Source organism: Protobothrops mucrosquamatus, unplaced genomic scaffold (genome assembly GCF_001527695.2).
Source record: "Protobothrops mucrosquamatus isolate PMUCROS unplaced genomic scaffold, P.Mucros_1.0 scaffold596, whole genome shotgun sequence".
Classification (NCBI taxonomy): Eukaryota; Metazoa; Chordata; class Lepidosauria; order Squamata; family Viperidae; genus Protobothrops; species Protobothrops mucrosquamatus.
Genome location: NW_015386895.1, coordinates 95,941 through 119,105, shown reverse-complemented (window position 1 = coordinate 119,105; position 23,165 = coordinate 95,941). Strand labels below are relative to the sequence as shown.

General features: G+C 37.3%; 1 protein-coding gene across 1 annotated transcript in view; it reads left to right on the top strand.

Annotated features, from left to right (window-relative positions):
• Positions 1–23,165, top strand: part of CA10 (carbonic anhydrase 10) — a 346,258-nt gene that overhangs the window by 258,693 nt on the left and 64,400 nt on the right. The window contains exon 4 of the mRNA XM_015817495.1: positions 17,355–17,540. Within this exon, the coding sequence (XP_015672981.1) occupies positions 17,355–17,540 (186 nt within the window). The remainder of the gene's footprint in view (positions 1–17,354; positions 17,541–23,165) is intronic.

Sequence of the window (23,165 nt, the reverse complement as noted above, 5' to 3'; positions counted from 1 at the left end):
TTGCTGAATAGCTTCAGCCTACTGGAAAGTTAACATGGGGTTTAGCTGATCCTTCAAGGGGATGAGAGGAATTTCAGGAAAGTCAGCAAACAAAAAGATAAACTATTAATAATAGCAGACAAAGCCAAAACACAAACACACACACAAACCACTTTGGTGTTTTTTAGTGCTCTGGGGGTGATGCCAAGTGAACATCACATATATCATGTATGGTTCAGTTCTGAAGATATGTGTTGATTTAAACCAGGGACATCTAAACTTGGCAATTTTAAGACTTGTGGACTTCAACTCCCAGAATTCCCCAACTAGCATGGGAATTCTGGGAGTTGAAATCCACAAGTCTTAAAATTGCCAAGTTTAGACCCCTGATCTAAACAATAAACCGCAAAATGGTGCAAAATGCCTGTTTTATATCATGCTACCAAAGATGGCCTTGACAGAGCTGTGGACTTTCAAGTTTACTGACCTAGCTTTGTGGCTCCTCAAATATCAACTTAATGTCCCCTCTAAATTCAGAAAAATCATGAAGCAGAGGCATTGCTCCAACAGGAATGATGTAGCCCTGTTAGCAGCTGCCCCCCCCCAAAAAAAATCCAGGTTCTATCACTCACAAAACCCTGCTTGGAAATATGTTGGACTTTCCAGGATGGGTACAGCACAAATAATGTAAAAGAGGGCAACATATACTTATTTTTGGTAGTGAGAAAGTGTATATGCCTGTCAGATATCTTCTCTCCCAAAGGAATTATGAATAAAATCAGGTCACATTATATTCTTTGCACTTGACTTATATAAAAAAAAACCTTAGAAAACTGATTTGCATTTTTTTCAAAGGGTGTTTTATGGGAGTTTAAGCTCCCCTTTCAGCAAGCTAAGCATGAAAGTGCTCTCCAAGGTTCTGTTTCTGCCAGCTCTGGTGTTCTTGAAATGGCATTAAAAAAAAAAAAAGTTTGAAATTTAGACATTCCTCTCACAGTCTCATTTAAAAGGTAGACTGCTGTTGAGTTCTGCATTTATTAAAAAGCATGAGCAGTAAAGGGGAGAGAATGTATTTATTTTATCCTACTTTTTTGTTAGTCTGAGTTTACCCAAGTAAAGGAATGGGAGGGGGCAGAAGGGTGGAAAGAGCAACAGTTGAAAAAAGCCCAAATAATCCTGCTGCTGTTATGCTAGTGGAGAATGGGAAATATTTATGGGATCTTAAGGTGACTGCTCTAAAGCACTGCAAAAAAAAAAAGATGGCTTTAATCCAGAGCTGGGTTTATTGAGGTCAAATTTCAAGTTATTTAAAATGCAGATTTATCTCTTCACATATTTTTTTTAATATCAGTCTCACACACACACACACAGAGAGAGAGAGAGAGAGAGAGTGGGAGAGAGAGAGAGAGAGAGAGAGAGAGAGAGAGAGAGAGAGAGAGAGAGAGAGAGAGAGAGAGAGAGAGAGTATCGGATACGTGCATGCACACACACACACACATCTATTTCACATTTGATGAGTCTGGAAAAGCCAGTTTGGTGTAGTGATTAAGATGCTGGCCTAAAAACCACAAGACTGTGAGTTCTACTCCTGCATCAAGCAGGAAAGCCAGGTGATCTTGGGCTAGTTGCTCTTTCTCCGCCCAACCCACCTCACAGGGTTCTTGTGGGACAAATAGGAGGAGGAAGGAGGATTAGGTATGTTTGCCCCCTTGGGTTACTTATAAAGTAATAACGATAGACTAAAAATCTAATAAATAAAATAATAAATAAGAATTTGAGAACTGCTTTGCTGAGATGGGGGCCAAGACTAATCTAGTCCATGTTGAACTGCTGCCAGTAGGATGATTAGGGCCTTATTTTTGATAAGACCATCCAGAGTTAATATATATTATATTTTCTTAATACCTAGGCTTCAGTTTACCACCACAGTCATTTGTTATCAATTGATGTAAATTTGTCTAGGTTTATCATTACTGCTTAAGCTGCCCAGTTTGGTCAACTTTAGAATGTAGCATATTTTAGATTATTTAAAAGTGAAATAAGGACAGAAGGAAGGAAGCCTATAGTCCCTTCCATTTCTTGCATATTTCACAGCCAACCTATGCATCCTAATTACAATCTTATTCTGAATACATTGTGATTTGATTCTAGATTGCCTCATTGTAGTATCTTTTTCCAATATGTGTTATTTTAGCAACTTTAATCTAAGATTAAAGACATTTTGGCCATGGTAAAACCATGTTCAGGTAAACTACTGGTTAGATTATTGTAATATGTGAACCTGTCCTTAATCCCAACATGTAAACTATAAGTTTATTTAAATTTATTTAAACTTAAACTTCAAAACCTTAACTGGTGATGCACTATTCCACCAATTCATTATTCCAACAAGCTGCACTGCCTGACTAAATCTAAAAGGAGCTTGGTTCTCAAATACTTCTTTTTACACCAGCACCCCTATGTTAAGAATTTCCATTGAGACTATTTGATATCCTTCCCCAACCTAGTACCTTCCAGATATATGAAAACTACAATTCCCAGATTCCACAGCAAGCATAATTTTTGCTGTATGGGATATACTTATTGTTATGATATGACATAAGAAAGACAGTGAATGCAGGTGTTATGATTGGGGGAAGATAATTTGGAGAAAACTATTACTGTTACTCTTTAAGTGTGATATCCTGTGATTGCAACATAGAACAAGTGATAGTTGTTTCCCTCTTCATCTCTATCTAATACAGGGGTGTCAAACTGCCGGCTCCCGGGCCGGACACGTCATGATGAAACCGCGCCTACCCCATTGCCGACAATGGGGGAAAAGTTCCAATACGTCACGCGACATCACGTGATGTCGCGAGTTTGACATGTCTGATCTAATAGATTGATCAGATTTTTGAATGCAAAGATGTATGTATGTATGTATGTATGTATGTATGTATGTATTCAATTTATAGAGCCACCCATCTCAGCAGTGTTTTTGGGTGGCAGGCAAAAATTAAAAACATTCTAGCAATATAAACCCATGACACCACAGTTAAATAATAATCCCCAAAACAAAAGGCATGTCACCAAAAGTGCTCACCTACCTGCCTTTTCAGAGCCCCACAAAGGACTAAGGAGGATGTGGTCATCCAGCTCTATGGGAGATGCTGTTCCACAAGATGGACATGGATGCAATCATTTGGTCACCCACAGTGGGTAGCTCCTATGATTCTTTTTCAGCAAAATCTAAAAATCATTGTGCCTTCTGAACTGGCATCACATAAAATTTCTACAAGCCAGAATCTGTAAAGTTCTTTAAAAATGTGCTGTCTGTATAATATACCATTCATGAATTATATTGTTGATCTATATTTATTATACAGGAATTAGTTAGTAAGAGCCAAAGGTAATTTGGGAAGGAATGCAGATGACACAATCAGGTACTTGAATTTGCCTGGCAGTACCTGCTTTGAATTCCAGAATAACATATTTGAAGCCACTGTCTATCTTCCTGTTTTTCTTTGTTAGTGACTAATAAATAGCACTGTCTAGCTATGTAGGCTAGTGTACAACAAAATATTTGAATATTCTGCAGTGTCCAATATTTAGTTTTTTCAAGCTGGGGATTCCTGAAACTGGGGAGGGAGGGAGAAAGGGAAGAAAGAGTAGTTACTTGTCTAGAGACTCGGTTACCAATAGTGTATTTTCTCAATATTATGACACAAGAGACAGCAGAAGGCCATTTGACTACCAAGACATTAGTAGTATACAGGTAGTCCTCGAATTACAACCACAATTGAGTCCAAAATTTATGTTGCTAAGTGAAACATTTGTTAAGTGAGTTTGCCCATTTTACGACTTTTCTTGCCATGTTGCAAAGTGAATCATTGCAGTGGTTAAGTTAGTAACACGGTTGTTAAGTGAATCTGGCTTCCCCATTGACTTTGTCGGAAGGTCACAAAAGGTGATCACATGACCCCGGGACACTACGACCGTCATAAATATGAACCAGTTGCCAAGCATCTGAATTTTGATCATATGATCATGGGGATGCTGCAATGGTCGTAAGTGTGAAAAACGGTCATAAGTCCCTTTTTCAGTGTCGTTGTAACTTTGAACGGTCACTAAATGAATTGTTGTAAGTTGAGGATTATTATATCGTCCCTGAAAGACAGCATGTGAAATATAAATCCCACCTGGGGGGCGGGGTTGTGCAACATAAGTATCTTGTGAGTAGTACAAACCTATGTACCCCATTAGGAATCAGATTCTTTCTTTTTCTCTCCCTCCCTCCCCCTCCATCACAGAATAGTATATGCATCATTGAAGCCTCTTATTCTGATAATAGAAATTGGCATATTGAATTCAGTAATATTTTTTGGTAAATATTCTGTAGGTATCTCATAGTTTAATAGGAACCCAGTGTCAACTGGGTTTAGCAGTAGCAGAGAAGACTTACAATCATATTTTTTTTTACTTTCAGAGTACAATTAGGGTTTTTGTAGAGTCCCATCACATTTATGGAATTAAAATCCATTTCATGGGAATTGTTTATCATCTCCTTATTAGCATTTTATTTTCAAATCCTTCCATCTCACTGAGATGAAAGGATACTTTTATTCTTCCATTTCTCTCCATCAAAAGAAATTGATCCTTTCTTCAGTCTTTTTCTGACTCTCAATCTTTTGAAAAATCAAACATTGAAACTTATTTTGGTACTGCTGCTGTTTGTCTTCTTCGAAACTATTATATGGCAGCTTTTACCCAATAAGTGGCCCATTATCAATACTGCCTCCATTCACTTTTTAAGCCAAACCCAGTATTTAAAAATAAAACTGTATTTTTGGCAGAAAACAATCTGCACTAGACATATCATTTATCAGATGACCCTCAGGTATTCAAGTAATTTGCTGAGATTGCACCCCCAAAACTCACAAACTAGAGAGTAGATGTAGGAAGGACTCGTGGAATGCAATTCACAATTGTTTGAGAGTGCTGCAATTTCTACCTTTGCATCTTGAAGTCACAGATTATGGTAGGATCATTTACCCCAGATATTTATTTATTTCGTCCCTTCTTGGTGCAAAGAAGTAAGCACAGTATATATTTAATTATAAGGATGAAACGTTCTTACAGTGCTCTCTGCTGGATTTATTGCAGCACAGCACATAGTATACTTGAAAATAACTGTAATTTAGAAGAATTTAGCTTACTGATTCTGTAGATGGAATCAGTATTTTGTCTGATTATTATATATATTCTATAATAACAATAATAATGAGCAGCACTTTGGGTGCAATTCCAAAACATCTGGAGCCACTACTTGAACACCATCAGCATTGCAAAAATCACCATCAGTCAGTTGCAAAAGGCAGCTTTACTTGGAACAGCTTACATTCTGTGACAATACATCAAACAACAACTGCCTATGCCAGGTTCTTGGGAAGGACTCAATGGGTGGACAAAAATGTTAAATCCAAACTAAACGTCTGGCTGGCTGTATGACCAATCATAATAATATCCCATAATAATCAAATTTGCAGATGACACCAAGTTGGCAGGAATAGCCAACAGTCCAGAAGACAGGCTTAAGATACAGGAGGACCTGGACAAACTTGAACACTGGGCGCTATCTAACAAAATGAAATTCAGTGGTGAAAAAAGTAAGGTTCTACATTTAGGCAAGAAAAACCAAATATACAGGTATAGTATAGGGGATACCTTGCTCAATAGTAGTAACTGTGAGAGGGATCTCAGAGTCCTAGTGGACAATCACTTAAATATGAGCCAGCAGTGTGCTGCAGCTGCCAAAAAAGCCAACTCAGTGCTGGGCTGCATTAACAGAGGGATAGAATCAAGATCACATGAAGTATTAATACCACTTTACAATGCCTTGGTAAGGCCACACTTGGAATACTGCATCCAGTTTTGGTCACCACAATGTAAAAAAGATGCTGAGACTCTAGAAAGAGTACAGAGAAGAGCAACAAAGATGATTAGGGGACAGGAGGCTAAAGCATATAAGGAAAGGCTGCTGGAATTGGGTAAGTCTAGTTTAATGAAGAGAAGGATGAGGGGGGACATGATAGCAGTGTTCCAATATCTCAGGGGCTGCCACAAAGAAGAGGGAGTCAAGCTATTTTCCAAGGCGCCTGAAGGCAGGACAAGAAGCAACAGATGGAAACTAATCAAGGAGAGAAGCAACCTAGAACTAAGGAGAAACTTCCTGACAGTTAGAACAATTAACCAATGGAACACCTGCCTCCAGAAGCTGTGAATGCGCCAACACTGGAAGTTTTTAAGAAGAGACTGGACAGCCATCTGTCCGAAATGGTGTAGGGTTTCCTGCCTGAGCAGGGGGTTGGACTCAATGACCTCCAAGGTCCCTTCCAACTTTATCATCATCATCATCATCATCATCATCATCATCATCATCATCATCATCATCATCATCATCATCATCATCATTATTATATGAATTCTTGTGCACAATTCTGTCTAGGTTCATTTTTAGGTTTAATAATTGATGCTACCCTTGTTTCAGGAAGTTGTAGTGCCAGCAGACATGTATACTTAAACATTTATGTTGGAACAGTTAAACTAAGTCAACCAGATTACAAATCTTTGTGCTTAATGGTGGACCCCAAAGAGAGGACCTTTGTTTGGGTTGTGCTCTTCGATGTGGTGTGCCACATTTTAATGCTATGCTCATGCTGTTTATCCCACTTAAAAATTAATTCTGAAAGCTAATAAGGGGAGAACACAAGGATTTGGAGTATCTTCCTTCCAAAAAAAAAAAAAGCTAAAGAATGTAATTCTCTGATATTTATAAAATGCATGTTTTCAGTTCTTTCTTAGAGGGTTCTTAACATGAATCCCAGGGGAAATAAAACTTAATTCTTTATTACTTAACAGCATGAAACATAGCATGCTCACAATCCTAAATTCTGATTTTCTTCCCCTCTGCTAAACTAAATTTAGCTGTTTGGCTGCACTGTCTGCTGGGATGTGTACTATTACATTGCAGTACTCATAGTCCAGGAAACCAGGTTTAGAGCAGGAAGGCATATCAGGAAAGGAAAGGTGCTGTTTTCAGGATCTACTTCCTTGATGCACATAGCTACCTACTGCTAGAAACAGCCCCTGAAATGAATAAGCTTTGCATTTTGTCTACCAGGATCTGCCAATATATTTGATTTCTGATGGAATTGTCATCTAGGCCTGCATACTAGGGATATAGAGCTGGAACAGATTTATAAACATTCCAGTACAAAAATTCATGTACTTTAGTGGAGAATGGTATTAAATGCCCAATACTGTTAATCATTCTTGATTCAGAAACAGAAAATTTTATTTATAAAATATATATTTAAAAATAAGGTTTAATTCCAAAGTCTGACATTTTAGAGAATGTGGATTTTCACTATAGAAACTCCAGAGAGTTGTGAACCATGCCTGAATCATATGGACAGTAAAACAGACCCAATTCATCTTAATCCACACATTTCTAACATAGTGTATGAGACGTTCTATCTGTGAGCTTGCCTGCCTACCTCAGAATTAGTTTTCTGAGGGTATTTACTGTAGGTAATTTATCTGTCTACCTGTAGGGTCAAATAGGATACCAACCTCAGCTTTATAAATGGAGAGAACATATTATTATATATTACAAATGATCTCATCTAATGCTTAGAATTTGTTGCAATCAATGCTGACTTACTATGCAAAACCATGCAAGAGATGAGCTAGCATGGTTATTGACTTTGATGAGAAATTAATCTGTTCTTTTCTAAAGGCATTTTGGAGCATTTCTTTAGTCATCCTGAGATTTGACTGTAATGCTTTGGATAGGTATGCAAATTAATTATTGAAGGTTTTTCTACCTCTGGAACAGTTTAACATGGGGAATTTTTCGGCCTACATATATTTATATAGCTATTATCTATTTAGTACATGCGCTAATCCATATTACATGCCGGGGAAATATAATCTGAAAAATGTGCCTTTTTTAAAAAAAAAAGTGAGCTTCTGAATGACATTAATTGGTTCTGTTGTGATAGAAATTGTAGATTAAAATAAAATTTATGTAGGAGCAGTTACTGGGAGAAAAATAATAAAGCATCACTCTTATTTTTGAACTCTCTGGATTTCAGTTCTTATTTAGCTCAAGGCTGCACCAATGTAAAGGATAGGCTGTGCCAGTACTGGTGTGTGTGAGACCTTTAAACTGGTCTGAGATTAGAATCATAACCAGAAAAAAAGATATCAAGCATCTGACTTTTAAGCAAGCAAGTGAGGCTTGCTTTCCTATTCCAAAATAGACAAATTCTTTTGAAATTCCACCATCAGTAGTAGCAAGGTAGCATTTTAATTGCCTGGAATTAATTTCCAGTAATCTAAAAAAACAGCTCCATTAAAATGCATTACAATAGCCAGACATAACCAATTAAGTCAGAGAATAACTATAGTTTAACTTTTCCTATCTCAGGGGTCCCCAACCCCCAGGCCGTGGCCTATTCGGTATCAGGCCAGGCGAGAGGTAGGCCAGTGCATGTGAGCAACGCCATTTGCGTAAGCAGTGCACCAAAGGCTTCTCTTTTGCATGAGTGGAGCTGCACGCACATGCGTGCCAACCCGCCGCTCACATGCCCCGGTTCCCCTCTTCCCCCCCCCAGCTGGGCCGCCAGGCCGCCTGCTTCCTATGCTTCAAAAGCAGAGCACTGAGAGCAGAGGCTGAGTGGGACAAGCACACCCTGCTCAGCTTCACTTACTCACCAAAGCTGCCTGCGCAGGACACCCAATCTACTTTTGGAGCATTGGGCAACCTCGGTGAATCTGAAGGAGCATGAGACCACGCCCCCAAAAGCTTCTCCACACCAAAAGCTTTTGCAATTGGATGAAAAGCTTTGGGGGAGTGATCTCGCACTGCTTCAGGCCTTCCATTCCTTTATTAAAAAAAAAATTGGTGTGGAGAAGCCAGAAGGAGCACGAAACCATGCCCCAAAGGCTTCTCTTCTCTCTTGTGTGAATGGAGCCACATGCGCATGGGCCAGCCCACCCCTTGCACAGCCTGGTTCCCCTCTCCCCCCAGGTGGGCCGCCAAGCCACAAAGATTGGAGACCACTGCTCTATCTACTTGAAACAATAGGAGCATAGCTCAAAGAACCTTCCATACAAGTGTCAAAATTATTATACACACACTTAAACACATACCCATAATTACCATTTTAATGTGACAGTCTGGCATCTAACAACTGCTCTTCTAGCCCCTCCACTTTCTCTTCGATTGGCCAAAGATCCCTCTCAAAAGAGAAGGAAGTTGTCATCTCATATTCTCTGCCCTCACTTCATCTTTTGACTTTTCCTGGCAAGGGGTGGGGAGGGGAGAGCAAAGGACTGCTATACTTTATTTTTTCTATGAACAGATATTAATAATTTTTTGAATCTTGAGATGTTTGTATTATTCAGCTTCAAATACTTGGTTACATTTTGTTTGAAAGCCAGACATTGATAGACCAGACAAAAGAAGGGGAACCACCAGTGATGGGTATTCTGAAGCCTCTGCACAATGCATTGCTTCTGTGAGTCTTGACCAAGAAGATCCTCTACTTTCATACAAGTTTACACTGAAATGTTTTCATTATGAGTATGACTGAATTCAACAAAGACTAGTGGAAGTGACTGGAATACATTGCCCAAACTACGAGACTTAAGTTGCTGCCAGGTACAGAGGTCCAAAGCAGAGCCAGAAAAATTGAATTTTGAATACAGATTATTGACCTGTCTTCCAGACACTCCATGTCAAGGAAAATCAAAGCAATAGTGAGACATTGATGAGGGTGAAGGTTCCTTCTCCAAGCTTGTGGGTTGGTTTCCGAACACTTCATTACCAGGCTAGGTAACATCTTCAGTGGAGTGTAGGGGATGTCAATGTCAGTGTTCGTCTGTTTATAAGGGCTTCAGGTGTGGGTGTGTCAAGTGAGGGTCAGGTGATGGGTCAGGTGTGAGTCATCAGTGAGAGGCTTGTGATGGGTCTTGTGATAGGGAGATTACATTAGGTCAGGGTCATTGGAAGGTGAACTGCTGGTGGGGGGAGGGGGTTTGCATGGGATGGTTGAGGGTTGTTGCTGTCTCTGGTTGGCTGTGCGATTGATTTGGATTCTGAGACATTGATTTCAGCTCTTGAGGGCAGACAAAATAGGCACATGGAATCAGTTGATGTTAAAATGGCAAAGGACTCCCAGAGGAGATCCTGTGTGGTTTCTTTAGAATTTTACTTGTTAAATTCCCCGAAGTGTAGCTAGTCCTGTGGCTCACTCCCCTGTGTTATCTGTAAAGAATTATTAGATTTATGTTAGAAATCAGTCAGACTATTTTACCTTCAAGAGAGGAAACAGGGTTCCTCTAATTTCAGATTTGCATCCAGCAGAGTCCGAAAATGGATTTTCATTATATTGCAAATATACTCAGTGCCAAACAGAATATTCAGGAACATGTGTCATTTCAAAAAAGCAAATCAGCAAAATGACTTTCCAACCAGTTCTTTTATTCCTTGTTTCTCTTTGAAAGCAGTAACATATCCAGTATGGGGCATGTGGCTTCTCATTCCTGTATACAGTGTTGGTCAGAAAGCCTGGCTGATCCATTGAATGTGGTGTGCAATAGGCAAAAGACACACTGAGTCAGGGAAGGTGTTTAAAAGCTCTTTATTTCTGAGCAGGAGCAAAGGGTACCCTATTGATCTCTTGACGAAAGGGGACAGTTGAGAATTCTTTCTACATATCTTTTATATTTTGTTAAAACAAGAAAAAAAGTATAACAAAAAATCATTTACTGAGCAGTGCAAACTCACAAATTTAGCACTCGTGCATAAACTTTGTTATCCTATAATATCTTTACCATGTAACATGTTTCCTTCATTATAATACCTAGGGGTGGGGTTTTCAATATTGGAATGAAACAGAAGTGTAAAAGTTCATTAAAAAGGTTATCTTATCACTGGATTAAACCAGTCTGTAATAGTTAGCTGCCATCCTTCTCTTATGTGCAAGTGTATTTGTACACACACACACATACACACAGAGACCCTTTCTCAAGACCTTGAATACTGCTATCAACAGAGTAAAGCAAACCTTAAATGATGTTTAAAGTTAATCTGATTTTTATTTACTGTATGCATTAACATCAAGACAGTAAAGCAGAGGGCAAATGAAAAATTGTTCTACTCATTGTGAAGGTATTTTTTTCTTTGGTTATTAATAAATGACTTTATGTAACAAATAGAAACTTTTTTCATTCTGATTTGAAATCAAAAAGAGACCACAAAACCCCTCTGTCAGATTAATGAAGCAGAATTCTTTCTGGCTGTTCTTAACTTCTCCTACAAAAATCTCTATAGCGTAACATTTTTTACAAGGAAATAAGCAACAAAATAAGACCTTTAAGCACAGGAATTACTTATTACTGATCAAATTACACTGCAGCAGTGCTAATTATTATGATGCCAGTGAACTATAAAGTATAATATGTAATTGGCAAGGCGTTCCTTGCAAATTAAAGCCTAGCAAAGCATACTGTTGGTAGACTTTCCTCTGATTAATATAAATTATCTTAATCTAATGTTCTGTATCTATTCAGCCTGTTTTTTTTCCCAGAGAAATGCTGAAAAATGTGATTCAAAGTAATTTAGTAACAAGCTTTTTACTAAGTGAGTGGTGTGTGTGGGAGAGAGTGCATGTGTGCGTGCATGCGTGACCATTATCCACTTCTAAGCCTCAAGTCACAGAAGTGAGTAGCTTTATGAGACAATTTTCAAGAATGGTAGACATTTGGCTTAAACTCAACGCAATGCCATCCTGGGGGGATTTGAAGGCAGATGTCTGGGGTCTAGCTTTACAGCATAACCTGAAAGCCACCTAGTTGCCATTTTAAAAGTACTTTATTATTTATTAACAATACCTGTAGGATATTCCAATTCTTACAGATAGACTCTATAAAGTGGTTGCCTATAATGGTTGCCCACTAAGGGCCAATAGCTGGCTGAAATAGTAAAGTTTTATTTTGCTCTTTCATTAAGTGGGCCTTAGCCCTGACTAGGCTTGTTGCCTGATCTATAGTCTATGTATCTGACAAGGAGGGATCCTCTGGAGAAATCTCTACCAGGTAAGTAGTAGATTAAGATAAGATACTGCCTGTTGTGTGGTAGAACTTACCTGTAGTACTTACCTGTAGTACTAGGCCATAAATGGCTTTGAAGATAACAATCAGTAATTGAATTCAGTCTGAAGCCTAAAAGTAACCAACTGAGCCAATTAAAAACCCATGTTATTCTACAATGATGGGGTTGCCCTGTCAGCAATCTTGCCTCTGCATTTTGCACCAACTGCAGCTTCTGCATCTTCTCTAAAAGAAGGCTGTGTAGAATAGTCCTACCCAGATGAAGATCAGAGTTCCCATTGCCTGAATATCTTGTTTGAGGTAACTGGAACACCAGTTCAATCTGGGCAAGGCCTCCTCTGGCTATGGTTTCCACCTGCTATTTTGGCAAGAATCCAGGAAGTCCTACGGATCACAAACTGTTTTAGGGCAGTATGAATCCTCAGCTTGGTTCATGATTGCGATATAGTATATGACTGGGTAGCATCAACATACTGATGGCACTTCACTGCAAACCAATGAGCAGTCTCTCAATAAAGTTTACGTAGGTGTTAAATAACATGGGGGCAAGGACTGAGCTCTGGAAAGTTCCCCACATTGGAACTTTCAGGGGCTCAATCACTCTCCATAGAGTCACAGGTGGAAATGATCATCTCACTACACTTCAGATGCTTCTGGATTGAAAGGATTATCCAGCTATAAGCTGTTGCTCAGGGGACACCCGAGTGTGTTAATATCATACAGTCTTCATGCAGGATCCTTTCATGTCCCCCATGGTAATAAAATGATTATAAAAGGCAAATAATCTGGTATTTTATATTTTAAATTTTATGTCATATGGTATGCCTTATTTTAACTGAGATGCTTCTGACACTTATAAATAATAAAATTGCTCTCCATCACCATTGACTGAAACTCCCTGCTTCGATAGTAGAACCATGGCAAGATAATTGCTTGCTGCAGATGGTCTAGATCAGGGGTGTCTGCTTGCTGCAGATGGTCTAGAACTCTAGATCACAGGCCAGATGCGTCATGCTGAAAACCATGCTCCGGCGATGGGGAAAAAGTTGCGATATGTCACGACACGTCACATGACATGGGGAGTTTGACACCCCTGGTCTAGATTTTAGAAGGACATGAGGGTTAATGATAACAAACGTACTACAGAAAAAAATGCAAGGACTGCTCGAGGCAGTCACCTGGAGTCAACAATTTATTGTCTTTATTTATGGTTTTAAATGTTTTATATTGTATATTTTATTTTTTTATTCCCCCCCCCAACTTTTATTGTTTTATCCAAGTATGAAATATAAAGGAAAATAGAAATAGAAAATTAGGGGAAGGAAAAAAGAGGGAGAAAGAAAATATGGGGTACAAGGGAAAAAAGAAAAAAGTGTTGACTTCCGACTCTTTTTAGCAAAGTACAAGATAACAAGATTGCAGCCTCAACTTTTTACTTTTTCACATTAATGTACACTAGCCCAGGGGTAGGCAACCTCAGCTCTTTTATGACTCATGGACTTCAACTCCCAGAATTCCTTAGTCAGCTATAGTCGGTTTCCTGCCTGAGCAGGGGGTTGGACTCGATGACCTCCAAGGTCCTTTCCAACTTTATTTATTTATTTATAAGTCCATGAGTCATAAAGAGCCGAGGTTGCCTACCCCTGCACTACCCATTCCTATAACAACAAAATTATCTAATCAACAAAACCAAAGTCAAAGTTTCATATATTTTTATCACAAGCACAAAATCCAGAAGTGATTTCCAAATAAAAAGCATAATTAAATATATTCTCCTCTTTGAATAGAGCAATCAGTTTAACTATTGCTGCTTTTTCTTCCTTGCTGTGGAAATAATATATATTTCTATTTGCACTTAATAATCTTTATAAATTATCACCATTTATATTAACAAAATTCACTGTATTCTTTCAGATTCTTTAATCTCAAAGGGAAAAAAATATTTTTCATCTGTTTTAAAACATTAAACTTCATACAGCATACAGCATATGTTTAATCCTCCAGGGAAAGATTGAAGGCAAACGAGGTCCAGGCAAAAGAAAAACATTATGGCTTCAAAATCTAAGGGACTGGTTTGGGCAAAACTCAGCAGCACTTTTTCGTGCGGCTGCTGATAAAAACAGGATCACCAACATTCGATAACGGATATGGCACAAGAAGAAGAAGAAACTTTCTTTAAAAACATTTCTAAGATCAAAACGTTCTAATGCATCTTTTTTTTAATTTCCTCTTAACATATATACTTTAAAGTTCATTTTCAGTTAGACCAATAAAGTTCCAACTAACTCAAATTAACTCATTGAATTTAAATCACTCCAAGTTAGTCTTATAAAATAAAAATGTTCTTCTTGTATACATCCTTTTTAAAACTCTAAACTTTTCTTTAAGCTAATACATCTTTTTCTTTGGCTTTCCCTTAACATAGATACTTTCAAATACACTTTCAGTAATATTTTACAAGGTTTAAGAATTACTTAAGCATTATATATGAAGGAAAAATGTATTTTCAGACCCACTTTACATTAAAACTTTCTTTCAATTACAAATATCAGAATGATAAGAATTCATCCTAATGCCAATTGACTCACTACGTCACTCCTTCCAACTTATCTTCATGAAATAAAATCTTTTTATTTTCTAGAATGTTTATCAAGTAATTAAAAACTTCTCTTTTAAACTTCTCAAGGATTTCTCAACCTTGTTAGTGTCCATGAAGAAAAAGTCCCATACTTGTCCTTTTGAAAGTTGCAGATTTTTTTGGAACTCTTTTTTAATTGTGTTGGAAGGTTTATATTTAAATCATCATCATAAATATTGATATCCAGTTTATATTCCAAAATTGCAATTGACTCTTCTACATTGTCAGTTACTTATGAAATTGCCTTGGTGATTTGGTAACTTTCTACACATATTGCAGTAGTTTGAGTAGGTTTTTTTTTTAACATCCTTGGAGCATAGCTAGTCTATAAACTGTTGGATTTTATTTAAGGATTTTTCAAATACATTTCTAACAGTTTGCTCCTTCATTTTCTTAACTCCCTCTTTAGTCAAAGAGTAGTTTTTTTGTAAGTCAATCAGGTATCATAAAAATCAGAAAGTTTTAGCCACCCACAGCAAAGCAGACCAAGCTACAAATAACTAAAGATAAAAATCTAGAACCACATCTTTCTACCCTTATATTTCTCCATTATTTTTTTAAAAAACAGATACTCCACACTTCCTTATTTTAGCTGGCCTTAGCAGCCTTCTTCCTTGTTATTTAACAATGAAGAAATCCCCAAATGGTGCAGATCTTCAAAAAAGAATAACAGGCTATGGCTAAAGAGAGCCTCTTTTAGCTTAATAAAGATTAAAAAGCGATTAAGAAATGAAAGACACAACTTACTGTCAGTTTGAAAAATAAATTCCAAAAAGGTTGCTTCTTCAACAACAAACTGATCGCAGGCCCCTGCCCCAGCTATCAGCATGCAGGGTGCTTTGAAGCAAAGCTCCTGAAGCTACTTGCAGACCATTGCTGTATGAAGGCTCTTGTGGGAGGATTCTAGGACTTTCCCTAACTCAGGAGAATCAGATAAACTAAAGGAATGCCAGTTCCTTCTGTTGGTAAGTTGAAAAAGTGACAGCTCTTTCCCTGGGCGTATCGTTTAGTTGACCATCTTCACCGGAAGTGTCATATCATATATTTTACTGAATGGCAGTAAACTGCCTACAGTTGTCTCAGTGAGATGGGGGGGGGGGGGCGCATAGAAATTTAATAAACAAACAAATAAATAAATAAATAAAATGACTGAAAGGCATTGGGGAAAAAAGACATGGGTAATGATGGACAGTCCATCCTGAAATCAAATATCTTACATGTGTTTCTGGAAAGTGAATGAAAGTTGTGCAGGAATATCGCCATACATTATCATTCTGGTAATGCTTGTGTCGGAAGCTTTCTAGATTGTATCCTCTATCTTCTATTTTTGTAATGCCATCAGTAACAGAATTTCCTTTTAAAACATTTTATTTGCTGATTCTATAGTGATTTGTATTATAATTGAATACTAAGTTTTTCTATGTATAGTTTTACATTCTTGACTATATACTGTAAAGACAGTGGTGGAATTCAGCCGGTTCACACCACTTCGGCAGAACCGGTAGCTAATTTTTTTGTTGCCCAGGCCCAGAATGGGCTTCCGGAAGCGGCATCCACACAGAGAACCAGTTGTTCACATATTTGAATCCCACCACTGCATAAAAATGTATATATTTTGTCTTGTTACTTTGACTCTCCACCATCAGCATCATCTTCTTTTGAAATGAAATTAATAAAAAGTAAAATGTCTTTTACTTACTACTCAACTTCTGCTTTGCTGGTATGATTTGGATGAGCATACTGGGTTTTTATACTGCAACTTACTCAGCTGTTCTAGCAGAATGACATTCAATGACCCTACTACAAAATTCAGCGGCTGTGATCATTCACAGGTCATGTATTCAGACCTAACCCTATTCTCTTTCATGGCATGAGCTATAATTCAGTGGTAGGGTCATAATGTCTTAAGGTAATACTATATGGTCAATACATCTTGGACAAAAACAATCCAATTAGTCATGTTGAAACAATCATAGTGGGCATAACATTTTTCATCCAGAAATGTTAAAAGTCCAAAAAATAGTGCTATTTCCTATTTTGGGGGTCCTTATGTCTTCCAAGTTATGTGACATTTTTAGCAAGAATAAATTAGTTGGTTTTTTTAAAAATGTTTAAATATAATGTAAATAATTTATATTTTCATGCAAATATTCTTTTCTGGGGCCCAAAATTTGTTAACGAAGCAATTATTTCATTCTGAGCTAAGGAATGCTTTCACATTCTTACTTATTTAGAGGCAAGTACATCTTATTTATTTGTTCCCCATTCACTCCTAGCTAATGTGCGCAGGTATCTTGCATATTTTACATGAAATACGTGTATATTAAAATAATTTGATGTATAACGCAATGTTCCAAGAAGAAAAAAAGATGCCCTTAAAATAATGTTTCTCAACCTTGATAACTTGATGTGTGGACTTGACAACTTAAAGATATGTAGACTTCAACTTCCAGAATTATTCTGAGAGCTGAAGTCCACGTGTCTTTAAGGTGCCACTGCTTTAAAAGATGGTTAATTTCTTCCAAACTTTTTTTTTAAATGCTTTGTATCATCTTTTGTATTCTGTTTTGTTTAGGTCAGTGGAACAATGTATAATACAGGGAGGCATGTTTCTCTACGCCTGGATAAAGAACATTTGGTGAACATCTCCGGAGGGCCCATGACATACAGTCACCGACTAGAAGAAATACGGTTACACTTCGGCAGTGAAGATAGCCAGGGATCAGAACATCTGTTGAATGGACAAGCTTTTTCTGGGGAGGTATGTCAATGCATTTAAAGTTCGGGGGGTGGGTGGGGGGAGTTAAACTATAAGAATGCCCATGAGAGGAGACTTGTTTATATTATTGCTTTCAGAAACGGTTTGCAATCCTGCACTTCACAAAAGGCAAATCCTTAACTCTGCAGTTAGAAAATGAACATTCTGCAGCTGGACTATACCAGGCATAGCTGAGTTCATTTGCTTAATCTGTGTACTTTATTTTGCATAAAATTAGCTTGGATTTAAGGGAATGAATTTGCATTACTGGCAGGGGGGGGTGATCTGTTTTGAACCCTGTGAAACAATAGTACAGAGATAGAATGGTAGCTTTGTCGCAATATCGTAGTTGTTTTCAAAGTGAGATCCACTAACCAGAATATTTATGAAAAGTTGTTCAGTAAGAAATTAAATAATGGTGGTCTGGCAGGGAAGCTTTTAAGACTGCTTTTTCTTCCACTACTAATACATTCCTTGCAATTTCATAAATAAAATAAAATAAAACACAGTACATACTTATAGGCCTATGGTAGGCATTACTGTTCCTCCTCATTGGCTAAGGACCATGTATCATTTCTGCAGACTACAGAACATGAATTAAATCTGTGCATTTAGTATATCACAGATTCTAGGGGTTATTTGATAAACAAGTTGTTTTAGAAATATTTTCTGAGAGTTGGCATTTGAAAATCACTGAAGCAGGGAGCCAAAAGTAGGGCTCTTGCAATTTTAGGCAGCTTTCAGAAAGTCCAAGAACCTATTAAAAGAAATCTTACAGTGCTCATGCATTTGATAGGTTTCCCTATAGATTTTCCAGCGTTACTTCACAAATAAAATGAAATGAAATGAAGTAGGAATATTTCTTGTCCATGCCACAGAGAAAGGAATCGGATTTGTACTCAAAATGAAATTTTCCATTTTGGATGCAGTTGTAGCTTGTCCAGGTCATTTAATGAATAGGAAATCAAAGCTTGAAGACAGGAGAACAGCCCTGTCTTGAGTTTCAAATGTTATCCAGAAACTATGAGAAATAAAATGGCATGTCTTTAAAAAAAAAGAAGAAGAAGAAGAAGAAGAAGAATCAGGGCATAAGATAGAATAAATCTGAGGGAGAGGCCATAAAACAAATTGCCAGGGAAAGGTAAATGTTTTATTTGGATCAACAGGAAGAAGAATTTTAAAAACAGGAAGTGGAAGGTCATAATAACAAGAGCACACACTGAAACTGATTTCACGGTTAACCATTATTTATTTAACCACAATTTATTGAATAAACCACATGGCTGAATTTGCACAACATGCTAAGTTAAAAAAAACATAAGTTTTAAAACCCCAGCAGCTAAGTTTCCATAATGCACTATGCCAAAGCAATAGCCATAATTGAATGCAGTGTATAAATGCAACCAAGGTCTAGACAATTAAACTGAGTGTATTTCCAGAACCTTTAGAAAGATGGTTTTACATATCAGATATTGGTGGAAAATCAAAGGAATTGCTTCATAATTGTTATTCTACTTAACAATGGTTAGGCACATTTTATAATTCAGTAGAATGCATAGCGTGTTGCAGTTTAAAGTGTCAACACACAACTAAAATATTATTAAAATATACTGCTCACAAAAATAAAGGGAACGCAAACCCCTTCAGTTCCATGGTAAAATGTTCCCTTTATTTTTTTGAGCAGTATATATCAATTAAAAGATATAACCCATACGCAATTAGCAGAAAGTACCAAACTGATATCCAAATAAAAATATGTTTGTTTGTTGCTAGAACAGCTGAGACCAAGAAAGCCCTATCTGATTAGGGCTTCCAAACATATCTTTGATTGTTGCTGGAGCAAGGAAATGGCCATGCCTACTGATCTTAAAGCCTGGATAGGCTTGTGTGGCAGAATGCAGTTCCTCACTGAACTGAGAGATAATTTACAGATATTTCTGAGTACATGCTGAGGAAACTTTTAGAACTTTTTGGAAACTCTTAATCTGCATTGGAAACGAATGTTCATACTGTATCCATAACTGAAAAGACAAGTCATTAGAACTGCATGATCTCTCAGGCTGAGGAAAAGGGCAAGAGTTTGTTCTTTTGTTGTTGTTTTAACCTTTCAGTTGTGTCTGACTTTTGGCAACTTTATAGGCAAGTGCTCTCCATGCTACCCTGTCAAGCACAGCTTCTTTAAGATGTTCATATTTGAATCAGTTTTGATGTTACCAAGCCAGTGTATTCTTTGCTTGCCCCTTTTTCTTGTTCCACTAACCATTCCTAGGGTCATTGACTTCCCCAATGAATTTGCACATATGACATGGTCGAAGTAAATCAGATGTAATCTTGTGATTTTGGCTTCTAGTGATGTTTCTAGCTTTATACAATTCAACACTTTCTATTAGTTGTTCTGTCTGTCCATGGTACATGCCCTAATTTATGCCAGCATCACAGTTCAAAGGCGTCAATTCTTCTTCGATCAGCCATTCTTACTGTCCAATTCTCACATCCATAAATCATTTTAAGGAAGACTGCTGCTCTAACTAGTCTGCTTTTTGTATTTATATTAGTATCTCTGTTTTTCCAGATCTTTTTCATGTTAACCATTGTAAGGTTATCTTGTGTTCGATTTCAGGAGTAAAACTGCCACCGTGAACAATTTTTGATCCAAGGAAGATACATTCTCGAACTAATTCAATTTTGTCCTTGTTAATTATAAACATCTCACATCCATCTGCAGCTGTTGTCATTATCTTTATTTTCCTGATGTTAAGACTCAGTCCCACTTTTTCACTTTTTATACTTTATATTTCACTTTTCATATTTCTCAGTATAAATATATGTTTTATAGAACTTTAGATTGGCATTTCTTTTATGTAAATGCTGCATCATGATGTATTACTCTATAACACATCCTATTGCAAATATTTATAAAAGGTTCCTGGAATATCCTACTGTTATTCTTTCCATAACACAGGAGAGATTGTAGCAACAAAACTGTTTATTCAACTAAAGATGAATAACTACTTTACATTCAGTCCCATTTATCACTGTCTGGTGATAAGTCAATTAATGCCTGCCATTTCTTTTGGCATCATGGAACAAAACTTATACTTTTTTAAAAAAAGGGAAAAAATTAATTGCAGCCTTGTCAAAGGATGTTATTATAATTGATGGTGATCGTTTTCCTTACATTCCAAAGTTCAGTAGCTGATATAGTAAAGTCAGGAGTGTTTGTTTAATGGCATTATTCATGTCTTGGACTCCTGACACTGATGTACCAGCTTTTAATATTGTGATAAGTGGACAGATCTGTGCATTTTTCTATTTAAAAGTGAGAGAGAGAGAAAATATTTGAATGAATTTTATAAAATAACCAATAATTGACAATAATTAGAAAACCAGTATTAGCCTAGAAAAAAATAAGAATCTGGAGTAAAACAATACCATATTTAATTTTACATGGATGTAATTGGAGATCACAGCTACAGTTATTGCTATAGAATTTGTAATTTTAGAGAACATAAAATGTTTGTTTTGAAGGAAAGATATGGGCATAACTACATTTAACAAAATAGTTTGGTTACAAGAAAGCTCAGATTACTGGGTAGACTTTTCAGAACTGATCCAACCCCCATCCCAGCAGGAGCTTTTTACCATTGTCACAGTCCAATGACTGGAGACCAGATGTCTAGAATTTCAAACCTGTAAAATCCTATCCATCACACCCTAGAGTAGTCATCTCAGTCAAACGGGTCACCCGCCTGTCATCAACACATAAGGCTTTGCTGCTAAATAGCTCACAACATTTCAGCCTCTATCTGCCCTCTTCCCCCCAGATTTTAGATTCTTCTTATGCTTTGGAAATTTTGTATACCTGTTATACAAAGGACATTTTTGAATGATGTTCAGAGCTCTTTATCTTTATGGCTGCACCTTGAAACTTACCACTGGTACTATCCTGATTGTCTGCATTCCCCTTCAACCATTATCCATACATTTACTCCTTTTCCTATCTGGAAAACAGCATTCTTATTGGTCATCATCTTTCCCTCCTGGAGACATGATCAGATCATCAGTGATTACCAAATTTTAGCTCCTCAATACCAAAACTGGCAGGATGCAGTTTGGATCCTTCAGCCTCCAGGTAAAGAGTCCATATGTGTAAATAGAAAGATTACCTTCACATGATCTGCCCATCTTCTTCTATGGAATTTCAGAATAGTGCCTTGGAGGGAACACTGGAGCAGTGTTTCTCATCCTTGGTAACTTGAAGATATATGGACCTCAGTTCCCAGAATTTCTCAGCCAATGTTTTCAAGCTGCCAAGGTAAGAAACACTGCTCTACAATATGAAGGCATCATCTCCCTATGGAGATCCTGCTCCCCTGTGGAGATGATGCTATGGAGTCATCAGAATTGTATTGGTTAGCAGAAGCTTCACTATTGAGGCCTCCTAGGAGGATGATTTTTAGTTTCTGCTTTACGGTTCTATGGTTTTTATAGATTTATAGTTGCTGTGAGATTCCAGAGTTGTGCTCTAACAGATGGCCATACAAATCTTTTACAAATAAATAAATAAGTAGTTTTGTTGGATACTATGGGTGAATGGAGCATCCACTCCAAATCTCAAGCTCTAGAACTTTCCTACTTGAGTTATGACATAGCATTAGAATGCATATAAATACATCAATGATCTCTTGAGGAATGATGATTATGAGTTGTAAGCTTTAGCAGTGAACTGCTGAAGATTGTGATGTTCAAACTCTTTTATATGGATGGTTTCGTTTATATAGCATCCCATATGGGAGCTACTCATGTGTAAAATAACCACACAGTTGACAGAATGCATAAAAGATGAATACAAGATGCAATCTTCCAGTCTTGGTCATTGGTATTTATCAATAAGTTCTTACCTGTCGCAGGTCCATAACTTTCTCTTATCCTCCACCTTCTCAAATGACATGCCACGTGCTTGATAGACAATGCCAAGGAAATAACCTTATCATTTGGAATGCATTCAGCTACTACCACTAACAGAGCTAAAACTAACAGTGCAGCAATAGCAATAGCACTTAGACTTATATACCACTTCATAGTGCTTTGTAGCCCTCTCTAAGCAGTTTATTGCCCCCAACAATCTGGGTCCTCATTTTACTGGCCTCAGAAGGATGGAAGGCTGAGTCAACCTTTAGCCGATGAGGGTTGAACTACTGGCAGTTGGCAAAATTAGCCTGCAATACTGCATTCTAACCACTATGCCACCACTACAGGACATACATATAGTGGTAAATATCAGAATAAGTATCACAAATCAGATTGAATCATAACCATGACCCAATCAAATCATAAACAAAAAATGAAAAAGAGCCTCTGTGTATAGCTTTGTCTTTCTTCCCTGATCTTGCTAGAGATTGCTGGGTCCATATTCTTAATCCTGTTGAGGCTTCTGTATTGAGCACAATTAGTACACAGAAAGAACAGGGCACAGGCATCTGACATTATATTCATGTGTTCTATCCACAATTTAGAGAAAATTTAAAGTAAGGAATGTTTTCAAAACAAAGTAGACTGTCTCCTGGAATTCTGATATATTTAGTAAGTTCTCTGTCCTTCTATCCCAATTACGTGAGTTGCATGTGA